This window comes from Pteropus vampyrus, unplaced genomic scaffold (genome assembly GCF_000151845.1).
Source record: "Pteropus vampyrus isolate Shadow unplaced genomic scaffold, Pvam_2.0 Scaffold151, whole genome shotgun sequence".
Lineage (NCBI taxonomy): Eukaryota > Metazoa > Chordata > Mammalia > Chiroptera > Pteropodidae > Pteropus > Pteropus vampyrus.
In genome coordinates this window covers 909,620-922,904 of record NW_011888932.1, presented here as the reverse complement: position 1 = coordinate 922,904, position 13,285 = coordinate 909,620, and the positions used below count along the sequence as shown (strand labels likewise).

At 35.2% G+C, this 13,285-nt stretch overlaps 1 protein-coding gene across 1 annotated transcript in view; it reads right to left on the bottom strand.

Annotated features, from left to right (window-relative positions):
- Window positions 1-13,285, bottom strand: part of PATJ (PATJ, crumbs cell polarity complex component) — a 320,321-nt gene that overhangs the window by 77,088 nt on the left and 229,948 nt on the right. Inside the window, exons 30-31 of the mRNA XM_011369533.2 lie at window positions 12,306-12,378; window positions 2,260-2,352 (exon numbers count right to left, since the gene is read on the bottom strand). Of these exons, the coding sequence (XP_011367835.1) occupies window positions 2,260-2,352; window positions 12,306-12,378 (166 nt within the window). The remainder of the gene's footprint in view (window positions 1-2,259; window positions 2,353-12,305; window positions 12,379-13,285) is intronic.

Sequence of the window (13,285 nt, the reverse complement as noted above, 5' to 3'; positions counted from 1 at the left end):
AAACTAAGGTAAGAAGGGTCAAGACCCATACAGATCACGTGCTGTCCTCTGATATGGTGCATCCAGCAACAATTCTAGGACATTGCAGCAACGTAAGGGAGTTTGCACCAATCTTATAATAGAAACACTCACATGATAGCTAGTGATGAACTGTTATTAATACTTTATAACACTCATGACATATGCTAGCCACATGAAATTCTCACCTACAAACACAGCAATTTTGAATGATTCAAGCTAATGTTTTGCTAATTTATGTATTATCTATCTTCTGGCCCCATGCCTACCCTGGAATGAGTCCCCACGAGGGCAGGCATTTTGGTACCTTTTATTCACTGTGATATCTCCAGTGCCTGGAACATAGTGGCATGGGCAAATATTTGTTGAATCAATGAATGAACTTACTGAACACGAAGTATTTGCCTTACACTCTACTACATGGTTTATACTTTATAGCACATTTGTTTCCTCATAATATCCTGATTACTATCATTCTTTAGATGATAAAACTGAGGCTTAGTGAAGTCAAGTAACTTACCTAAGACCACACTCTTAACCAATATTTTATGCTAGGCCAGTTATATTCATGTTATAAAAGTTGCTCACATATGAGTTATCTTTCCTGAATTGACTAGACCATGCATAAATTCTACTGGAAATGCTAAGAAAGAAACTGCAGGTTACCAAAAAGAGAGGAAAGGGGAGGGGAAAAGGAGATAAAGAAAGACATGTCAGTGGGGTGAAACACAATATGAAATAATATCTAAAAACCACCCTCAGTCCTTCAGGTCTTCTGCCTGAGGGTGGGGCTCTTTAACTGTCCTGACACTTAGAGCCCCATCACTGGTGTTGCTTTCTTGGGATCAGGAGATGAATGATTGAAGGCTTTTACTTGCAGCCTACAAGCAAGCCTTGTCTTTGGGACTACTAGACTCTTCTACTAAGCAAGGGCGTGTTCTCACCCTTTTTACCATTTCCACTGTGGATGAAATTGGGGACCCCTACTTAGCAAAACAAACAAACAAACAAAACCCCAACCAAACAAACCACAAAAAACCGCTGTTGCTTTAAAAGACTGTTCCCTAACTTATCCGTGGAGATACAGTGCCAAAAAGAAAATGTTCATAATATTTGTAAATGAAGGAGTATTGAGTTTGAAATTTGTTGATGTTACTTATTCTCTTTCAGTGCAAATACGCAGTTTATCTTTTGCAAAAGGAACATCTTATTCAAGAACAATGGTCATAACCTGTTGTTAGTCCCAAGATTCTTGATGCTGGGGTTCTCAGGTTTCATGTAGGGCTGGTCCAGGGTGGCCCACTATAATTTCCACTGTTGCTAAAATGTCTTTCCCTTTAGGCTGAAAGACTCAGTTCACTTTATAGGACATGGAATCTACGCCAGTCCCAATATATATTTTCTAAAACTTGAAAGAAGATAAATGGAAGATTTCTCAAACCCCTTAAAGTAAAATGAACAACTCTGTGCTGTCATAAAATCAGGGTGACCCTAAGTGATTAATTCTTCAAGATTTGCAAGACATTTTGAAACACAAGAAAAACAGCCCATTTTTCTTTCTAGAACTTGTTGTCTAATCCTGTAAGTGGTAGGCTGCCCAACAGAAAGGTGGGGTATACGCAAAGGCATCTGAGTCAGACCAAATGGGACTAATCTCCAGGTCTACAACATACAGTGAGTGGCCTCTGGCAAGTTAAACGTTGATATCTACAACTCTGTTTTCTCATGTGTAAAAAAAGTTATTGTCGCCTACATTACATGGATTAGGAAATGAATGTAGAACACAGCATAGTGCCTGGTACACAGTAAAAGTTCAATAAATATGAAATAAAATATCAAACATTAAGATACATAAGGAGGAAGAGTTCTCTAAAACTGCCTCTCTCCTCATATTCTAGCCTCTGGGTGAGTTTAAGTATCTTTTCCAATGAATCAATAGAATGAATTTAATATCTCTTTCTGTGTCTCTTGGACTAATTGAGCATAGCCTTTGCCTTAAAGAAACCCAAGATTTACAAGAGAGGTTGCATCTTTAGTTCCAGACAGTACAATTCAAATGGGAGAAGAAGCATTTACTCTTTGAAGTAAATGGGTTATTCACCATACACAATAACTTCCCCTGTCTCAGAGATCAAGATTCCTAGAGAAGCAAATACAACAGTTGATCCTTTCCAAGGTGGCACAAAATATAAATAATATACCCCTAAAAACAACACTGCATAAAAACCATAAAGGTCTCACCAGTTTGGAGCTTTCACTTTCAGGCAACTGTTTAATACCACCTTCGAGACTGCCGTCTTCCTCACTACTAACAGGTTCAGTGCTGCTCTGATCCTAGAAGACATTAAAAAGAAAATGGCAAAGCTGTCATTCTTCACTCATAGTTCCTTGTTTTATTGTTGTAGTAGATATTGTTTCCTCTCCAGAAGCCATTCCTATTTTCTTCCTTTCAAGTAGAAGTTCCCTCCCCACCCCCGGAGTAACTATCCCTGTTGCTCACAGATATACATTAGAGAAAGCTGATTCCTACTTTCTGTTCCAAGAGGGCTGATTGCCTTAAGGTTAGTCCCATTCTTTTTGCCAATGATTTTGTCAGGAATGGGCATGTGATCCAGTTCTGGTCAATGAGACACAAAGAGAGGTTTGCTGGAGACTTCTGGAAGAGTCCTTCTTTTATCTTAAAAGAACCACAAGGAGTATCCATACATATTTTGTTTCAAAATATCAAGCAAGAATGAAGTTCAAAATGTCATGGACGGCCATCCCACAGCCAAAAGGAAACTGGATAAACCTGACATTGTGAATGACAGAGCAAAAACAGAGATGGAAAGAACTGGTTCTCTGATGGTAAAACTGGGCCATTGGATCAAGCAAACCTGAAGCCCAGCCTTATCCCTAGCAGTCTCCTAATGAGAGGTAATAAATTGACTTATTGTTTTACCCAGTTAGGGTTTGCCGTGTGTTCCCTCTAGCTAAAACTTTCTGAGATATTTATCTTCTGCACAAGACTAAACTGTTTAAAATAAGAAATCACATTTATCTTATTTATTTCTGATACTCAAGCCCCTAAGAATCCTGCCTGGTACATAGAAAACATCTCACAAACATTTGATTGAACCAATGAATAAACTGAGTATTTGTTTTCTTGATGACTTTGTCTGCAAAATCCTAAAAATATTTATTTAGTATAAATGAGACACCTGGTAATAATAGGCCCCATTAAGATTCCAAAACACATTAGGCAACTCCTCAATTGAATTATGACACTAAATATCATAGTTAATTAACCAGAAGTTTCTTTACTTTCTAAGGGCACATAAGGGAGAATAAGGATAATAATAAGTGGAATATCTACTTATATTTATCTACATTATTATTTTAAAACATTACCAGCCTGGATTACAAATTTTGATAGGATTGTTTATAGAAAAAATAGTTTTGATTTAGGGACATTCAACCTCATTTATAACTTAAGAAATGTAAATTAAAGCAGATATGGCACTCTTTTGTCTATCAAATGGACAAGAGAATAGAAAGAGAACATTCAATATTGATAATGTAGGGAAACAGAAATATTTAAATACCACTGGAAGAATGTAAACTTGGGTAGTCTTTTCAGAAAAAAATATATGTAGATAGTTATAGATGAAGGGAAAATAATTAAGTATATAGAACAATTTTTTTTTTAATTGCTTATTTCTGAAGAGTAGGATTAGGGATTGGGGAATTTTGCATAAGTTATTTCTATACTGTTTGATTATAGAAAAATTAGTGTGTGGTACTGCATGCTTTAAAAAAAAATAAGGGGGAGCTATCAGAAATACCTAAAGGAAAAAAAACCAAGAAAGAAAGTAGCGTGGGCATTAGAAATGGTCAGCTCTAGGTTCAAATCTTAACTATGCTGCTTAGAATTATATGATTTTCTGCAACTTACTTTCTAAATTTGAGTACTTGTTTTAAAGTACAGATAAAAACACCAAATTAAAAATACTACCCCATCGGGTTGCCTTAAAGATTAATGCATTAACATGTAAAAGGCCTGTTAGCACAATGCTAGGTACTTTTTTCCCCCTAGCTTTTTGTTGAGACAGGTTCATACCTTGTTTCATGTAGTCTCCATAACAATCCTAGATGAGTATGGGAAAAGAAAGTGTTGTTTAAATAAACCAGAGGAATCTTTACTTTTGTTTTTCTCAGCAATGTGAGTACAGATGATGAAATTTTTCTTGGTTTTAGAAAATGAATAGTAAAATAGGGGGTGGGAAACAGCTATTTGATGCTTTGACTAAGAAAATTTAAGGAACACCAGGCAAAGCAGTCTAGGTTGCAAATGGTCTATGTATCCATTAAAATCTGAATAAAAACACAAAAGAATACTTTTTACACCTACACCTATAGAATTATCATACAAAGCTATGTCTCAAATGCCACTTGATAAAACCTTTCCTTCTTAGTGAAGACATCCTCTTTTTCCTTTAAATTCACCTAATATTTTACATGAATGTCTTATATCACATATCATAGTCTCATTGGTGTTAATTACATATGTACAGAATTAATCTCCCTGAAGAGAGTGAAAGATCCTTGAATCCAACATCTGTGCCTCATTCATTTCGTTTGTGTGATACATTTTTAAATTAATCCTAGGTCTATCTCGTTTCAAACTCAATCAATGTTCTTTTTAACTGGACCATGAGCTCCTTCTAAAGCTTTTCTTCTGTTTTTAAAAGTTACCAGTTTAGTTTGAGATGGCTCCCTAGAGGAGGGTTTGAAGTCAAAATCTAGATGGAGAGGAGAGTCAGGTAAAAATAAGTTGGAACTGAGAGAGGTTAGCAATTAAGCATTTAGTTTCCTCAGAGAGCAAAGTTTATAGAGGAGTTTTCATGTTTAAATGAGGCACAGAATAAAACAATGTGGGTTCTGCTCTGAGAAGAGAATGACTCTCATGTGTTAAGGAGCCTTCAAAATACCCCGCTGACTAGGAGTGTAGAAAACAGGAATCAGTCAGAAATGGGAAGGGGAAAAGAGGTCAGCAGCATGATTTCCAAAGCACAATTGTATCATAGTGGTATTAAAGACCATCTGGCTGATGGATGGTGGCCTGTTGACACCCAAGATGATTCAGTTAATCCTGATGGCTGTGTTCCCTTCCTCTCTTGCTGATCTTCAAACCACCTGTCCAAAGCTGCCTGTTTAGCCGAGGCTTCTCAAGAAGAATGATCTTTGCCCTTGAAGACCACAATCAATAGGTTCCATGGTGAATTATGCTTTACAGATGAACAAAAGGAAAAAGGCAAGGCTGGTGATTATCCATTTAACACAGCCTTTACAAAAAAAAACCAAAAAACAAAATATTAAACAATGAAAAATGCTATTCAATCCCCACTGAGCAGTCTTTTCCAAATTTTCAGAATGTTCTAAACTCCCTGCCCGGGAATCCTCCAAAATCTACATAAAATGTAAAGTGATAATAAATTTTGTTTTATTTTTATACTATTTTATTTTTTTCATACTCATTATTTGTCTATCGTTTTACCCAAAGAGACAGAACTTTGACAGTAGAAATTTATGTTTGAGAGTAGGCTATCGATAAAAGTTAAATTAGTCAAGGATGTTATTATGGATTGGAAAAACAATTCTTATCAGATAAATGTTCCATAGTCTTGCTCTCTACCCTTTTCCCTCATTTAACATGACAATAGAGTATATTAGTAAATGCAACTCTTTTCCTTTTAATTTGATTTAAGATTTTACTAAGCAGAGTAAATTAAAATAACAACAAAAACTACAGCAACTATACCTCTCTGATATAATTGAAAAAATTTTTTAATAAAAAATAAAATATATTGGTTTAAATTTTGTCATCCCCATAATTCTTAAACCAATGCTCTCTTCAAAAACCACAAAATAATTTATTAGTCTCATTGCCAGCCTAAATTCACAAATATTTCTTTCTGTAAAGTCATGTTTATTAGATGTAACAAAGTGAATTTCTTCTACCTCCAATCATAAGCATTTTTCTAGGCTACTCGGAATTCCAGAAAGGCGGAGCACAATTAAAGATAAAATGGAAATTATGCTAACGGTGCTTCTGGGTAATCAACCTCTCCATTCTTCAGGAGACATGCTGCATCTTACTTAGTGTTCAAAAAAGCATGACTTCAGAGAAAAAGAAAAAAAAATGAAGGTTCTTGTTTCTATAATGATTTTCTAAAAGATTCAGCCTGTCTTGTTCAGGAATGGAACAAATATCTTGCAACCCAAGTCCATTTGAGCTCTTAAGTACTTCTTTCTTACGAGACACCACGGCGGTGGCTTCCTAATTGGGTTTCCTTCTTCAAGACATCTTTGACATTACTATTAGATCAATTACCTGCAGTAGAGCCCTGATCAGACCATTTCATTGTTTAAAATGCCTTCAACATTTCCAAGTGCCTAATGCATAAAATTCAAACCTGAGATCTAAATTCAAGCTTCTTTCATTTGACCTCAATTTATTTTTTCGATCTATTTTCTATGACACCCTGTCACATACCCTTATACTCTTTTTCCCATCCCACGCTCTGATTTTTCTTAGTTCTGTTTTTGTTTGTGCTATTCTCACATTCTTATCCAACCATATTCATATTTTAAAATCTAATCGATCAGAAATAGCTGTTCTCCTACTAGGAAATACCATTCATCTTCTGTGAACTCCTCCTAAAGCTTTATCCCTTAGGGTGCTTTGTTTTAGTAATATACATGCCATATTTCCCCTATAAGGCTGTAAGTTCTTCGAGGGTAGAGATGATGTGCAATTAATCTTTGTATGCTCTATAAAGTAGATATTTGGTAAATAGCAGCAGAATGAATTGAATCAATAAGAAGTTAAGTATTCAACAATGAAATAAAGCATCAAGGACACAGTAGAAAATCCAAAATATGATTCCTGCCCTTTACTTATTCCACAAATATTTATTAAGCAAGTACTATGTGTGAGGCACTAACAATTGAATGGTCAAGGAGACAATAAGCCTGGCCCTACAAAAGCATACAGTTTAATATGGTGCTTATAATCCTACATTCTTAAACATCAACATAACAAGGGAAATACAAGTAACAGAATCCTTGATAAAACCATTTAGAAATGGCTCTTTTTCTATAAGACCCAGGTGACATCACGCAAAAGACAAAGGATAATTTTTATCTTTGAAATGAATCATGAGTATTATTTAACTATGAAGAGAGTAAAGATTACTAAAGAGAATGGTATGGGATGAAGCTGGTCATAAAAATAGCATCACGCATTTGAGCACTTACTATATATATTGCAGGCGCTATGCTTATTACTCTCTATACATTATTTTATTCATTTTGAGTCATAGAAAACTTAGAGGAGGCTCCCAAAAAGCAATTCTTCAAGGAATTAGTGATTGAGAATTAATAAAGAGGAAGCAGGAAGACAACCAGGTGGAAGAAACAATAAGGACAAAGACCTAGGGGTGGAAAGACCAAGATGTGGGGGCGGGAAATCAACAGATACATGTAGTGTCCAGGGCTTTGGTGTGCAAAGAAGGCTGATTCGTAGAGGCCGTGGAAGTAAATATAAAGCCTTAATTCCAATCTTGAAACAAAGATTTGGTCTGATAGGCAAGAGGGAGGCATTAAACATATTTAAATAAGAGGACAAATACAATAAATATTGTCAAGAAAAGAAATCCTGCATTGTATAGAACTGTTGAAAATGGAAGATGCTGGAGGCTGAGAGTTCTGCTAGAGGGCTGTAATAATGTAAGTATAATTACGACTAATATGAGTTCTTACTGTGTGCCAAGAATAATGCTAAAAATTTCACAAACATTATTCAATTCTTCCAAAAAATTCATAGAATTAATTATTATTGTCAAAACCCTTGTAAATGTGAGGAAATGCAAGCTTACAGAGTATAACTGGCTCAAGTTCACTCTGCTAGTAAATGGCAGAACAAAGATTAGAACCTGGATCTGTCCAACTTTTAAGCTTATGTTTTTAATCACTGTGTCGTATAGCTGCCCCAACAATATTGTAATTACCAAAAGTAAAGCAGTTGGAATGCTAATAACCCCTTGTGTATGTATATAGCTGCACAGCTTATAAAATACTTTACGTACATTTAGTACTCGATCCTCATAATTACCTGTTGACACAGCAGGGGAGGCTATTCACCTGGCTTTACAGAAAAAGGCGGACTTTGAGAGGTAAAATACCTCTACCAAGGTCATATGCCCAAAAGGTTATTGATAGAGCTAAAACAGTAACTAACATCTTCAGCCTTCTTATTCACTGATCTTTTAGCATTCTAATAGCACACAACTGCATGAAGCAATTTTGTTTTCTGCCATATCTTTAGTGTCTAGAACAGTGCCTGACATATAATAAGAGCTCAATAAATATTTGCTTAATAAAGGAATGACTGTAAGATCCCATTGGTATTTAATAACTGCTATTTAATTATGCTGAACTAATATTGGCAAGTCCAACGTAATAATGACATGGCTATACTTCATCTATCTGGTTATGATTTAAATGGGCTGACTTTCTCGGCAATATGTCAGATATAAATTATGCTTAAGTACTTACTAGAAACAGCTGTGGGGGGAAAAGGCATAGTGAGAGGGGCCACGCAGGTGAATGGGGAGGAATGAGGAGGAATGGGGAAGTGGTCAGGGGATCAGTGCATAACTATACGTTAATATACCAACTGCAGAAAGGGTAACACTCATCATATGGTGGCAGTTATTGGAGGCCAATAGTCCAGAAAGAAAATATAAAATCCTCTTTATAATATAACTCATTGTGATGATGCAACTGAAGCGTCACATAGTTGACCCCTTTAGAGAAATATATTTATTATTTATTTAGATTTTAGATGCCTAATGTGATTTAATTATTTTTGAAAATAAAATGCAAATAATGGCACACTCAAATTTGATTTAAATATTATGATAAGGCTCTTAAAATTTAAGACTGGCATTATTTATATTTTACACATATTATCAGTCTTATTTATTTAAAAATAAAATCAGTCTCCTAATTTTTCAGAATATAGTAAATTGTATGACACCAAATTATTTTCCTGACTTATTACTGATTCTGTTGAAGTATAAGTAAAATTTCTGTGGTTAGCACAATTTAAAAAATGAAAACAATAGCTAATATTGTATAATATACTTAAAAACTGAGTTAAATATACTTAAATATCTGAATAAATAAAATAAATAGTTCACGTTTATTGAGCATTTACTTTGTGCCATGAGCTGTACTAAACGCTTTATATATATTACTTCCTTTACTCTTTATAAGTCTATAAAAGTTTGGTGGTAACAACCCCTAGTACAGATATGGAAGCTAATACTGAATAACACTCCTACCTTTGGTCATATGGGTATGCTATTTTGTCTCTCTAGACTCCAGTCTCTTCTTCTGTAAAGTGGAAATAATGATACTGTCTCTCAGAGGTCTGGATGTAAGTGAGACATGAGACAATGCGTCTAAGATAGTGTTTGACATAGTAGACACTATATTCAGTCATCTACTTATAAGTTGCTGCTCTTTCAGCAGGAGGCAGCAGAAACTACTTGGCTGGGTATAGACTAGAGAAGATATGCAGCCGATATCCGAAGTCATTCTCGACAGAAAGAAGACAACGGAAATCAAACAGAAGCCCCAGAAATAGTTCTCTCAAACTCAATGTTGACACCAACAGTAGACATTTTACCCACTCTAAGACACAAAAGCTGGATCTCACAGAAGCTTTATAATTTTATGACAAGCTAGTTTCCTTGGTCATCATAAAGGTACTTTTCTTTTGCAGTGAGAAAAAATATGGGCAATAAAAAAGTTCAGTTCCAAGGGGTTGATATTTAGATGGAAACTAACAATACTATAGAAAAAAATTATTTAAAAATATTGAACCCCACACATCCAAAAAGCTTATGACATTCTATAAACACAAAAGAATTAGGAATTAAGTACTAATGTTTATTGAGTAATTACCATGTGCCAGGCCCAAGAAATATATAGATATAGATATATATTTACAGATATAGCTATATATGTCTAATTTAATCTTAACCCTATGAGGAAGGAACTATTGTTATCTCCCTACAGATAAGTGGGGGTAGAAGAGTTTACTATAACTACCCAAGGTCACATATCTAACGTATGGTTGAACCAGGATTTGAACCGAAGTAGTATGGTTCTGGGGACCCTCATTTTCACCACCATGTCAACTATCTACCCTAGCTCTTAATTAGAATGAAAATACTCAGTGCTGGCAAAGCTGTCGCTATTCGTAGGGAGTCAACATATATCACTACAGTCTTTTCATATAGTAATTGGTCAATACAGATTAAAATTTTGAACTTGCATAGCTTTTGACTCAGCAACTGTGCATTGAGGAAATCTATGCTATAGAAACAAAAGCACTAGTACCAAATGATTGATGTGTGTGTGTGTGTGTGTGTGTGTGTGTGTGTGTGTGTGTGTGCGTGCGTGCACGCCTCACATGGATGTTTATTTTGGTATTCATTTACTAGAAAAGTATTGGAAGATCATCTGAATATCTGTCAATTCGAAAAAGATTATAATAGAGCCTATTAATATGTGGCCGTTATATTAAGCAAAAAAGCAAGTTTTCTCTTTTTAATATGGAATCTATTCCAGAAGGATATATAATATCTCTCTCTCAAACTTAACCTCTTAATTTTTGCCTCCCTGTTACAGAACAGTATTCTTCAACAGACTGTAATAAATGGTACCACTATTCAAAAATCTAGGTTTATCTATGATTCTCTTGTTCCCCGAAGCTTTCGTATTTAATCAATCAAGTCTGATGTAACATCCAAAACATCGGGAATCAGCTCACTTTTCTTTGCTTCTAATACCAAAACCTCATCCAACCACAATTAGGTCTCACCTGGGCTTCTGCCTTCCAGCATAATACTTTTACCTTCCTGTAGTCCATTCCCTACCAAATAGGCTGTATATCAGGTCGCTTCACTCCCCTGTTAAAAACCTAGTGGCCTCTACGGCACATAGAATAAACTCCAAATTTCTTCCTCTTACTCATAAAACTCTCCTCTTCTCATCTCATATTCCCTTCCTCTCTCTCTCATTACATTCCACTACACCCTAGGCTCCCAATATGTTCCCAGACATATTCATCAAACACCCTCAGCTCATTCTCACTTGAGAGCTATTTTTGTCCCCTCTACAGAGAAAGCTCTTCCCCCTTATTTTTGCATGTCTGGCTCATCATTATTTCGAACTTGTTTAAATTTCACCTTGTCCAAGAGGCCTTCCCTATGATCAACCAAAGTGGTCACAAGCCACATTCCCTATTTTAATTACCGGCAAGGCACTGACCACTTCTGATAATTTTGTTAGTTTATTTGTTAATTTTGTCATTGCAATGTAAACAGAACCATAGCAGAGAGCCTCATCTGTTTTATTCACACCTATATCTCTAATACCCTAAATAGTGCCTGACATATAATATGCACTCACTGAATACTTGCTGAATGAAAAGAATGTATATTATATAATCGAATATTTACTAAAAGAGACGCTATTCATACTAACTTTATTTTTTTAGAAGCAAAGGAAAAAGTATGGAGAGATACTAAACAGTAAATATTTCTTTGGGGAGGTGGAGAAAGAAAAATCAACTTTTTATTTTAATAAATCTGCATTGTTTGATTAGTTATAATAAGTATGTATTTATTTTTGAAATTAAAAAATAATTCAATAAATAAAAAATGTTAAGAGAGTATAATATTCTCTCAGCTGGGGAGATATACTGATTGTCTATCTCTAGAAGCAGATCAAAGTGACAGCAATCTTGGTGTATTAGGAATTTCCCTATTAAATGATGAAACTAATTATTTAAAGATACCTGCACTCACAGGTATTAAAGTGTTTTTGAAATGATAAAGAGATATGATTCAGTCATTAAAAAAGAGAATTTTCTAATAAATTCTGAAATGCCTAATTAGGACAAATTATATGTCCAGAAAAAACCTTAAGGAACTCTGAGGAAGGTAATACTCATATGATTAAGTTCTAATGTGTTTGTTTAACATTGTTTTATATTACTTTATAATCATACCTCAAACACTTTCTATTTTAATTAGGGAAATTCTCTAGTGAAAAAGTTCTATGAGTTTGGAATACGTGCTACTGAAAAATCAAAAATGTTAGACTTGGAAAAATGGTCATGATAAATTCACCTAATATATTCACTGCAAGCTAATTAGGAGCCATCTTACCTCAATAAAAGATGGAGAACTTGATGGTAATGGAAAGGGAGTAACAGCCATCTGATTGACTGCATCTTCATTTCTGTGGATATTAAAATAGGCAGAATCAGTACACATTATATGCCAAGTTCCTGGCTCAAATTATAATCATTACCTCAGTTTTCAGTTGGAAACGCATGCACGGCAATATAAAATAAAAAAAATCCATATAAACATATACTGGTTTCAAGCATGCAAAACTATTAGGCACAAAATGAGATGTATTACTCAATGGATACTAAGATACAATTACTAGTGACAAAGAATGATAACGCTAGGAGCTGGCCAAATCCTGTGTAGTACTTCAGGTGCTGCAGAAGATAATTTTGGAAAGGCATCAACTCTTTCAGCACTGAGGAGTATACATTTTTCAAATGAGTGTAACCTCTAGGCCCCACTAATGTCTACAGCATTTTGTTCTTTGAACTGGAAAGGTTCCCAGCCTCATTACTTGGCTTCTAACTTTGTTCTGCCAAATGAAGGATGATGGGATGTATATGACAGTCCCCACATGGGTGGACTCTGTGAGGAGGAGTGATGGATGGGGAGAGCAGAGATCCAGACAGACAATGCTGTGTGGGTTAGTTTAATTTTAGTCTTCATCATCCTAATTGAACCAGAGGTGGGAGCTGAAACTTCATCACCAGGGTGACAGGCACAGAACAACTCCTAGAATACCGGTTCTGATTATTTGGGCTTATTTCCACTACGTTATTAGCAAATGGTAGGTGGTGGTTTTGTGGGAAATTTATTCTTTATTCTTCTCTCATGATGCATGACCAATATAATTATCTCAACATTTATGTTAAGTTTGACTTTAAGGTTTCACAATATAAACCAAGGAAGCACAAAAGAATGCTTCTTACTGGTGTGTGAAGATCTAAGACTGCTCACACATCTCTTCATGTGACCAGTGTAAACAGGATAGCCACTATCTGACTTAGGAAGGC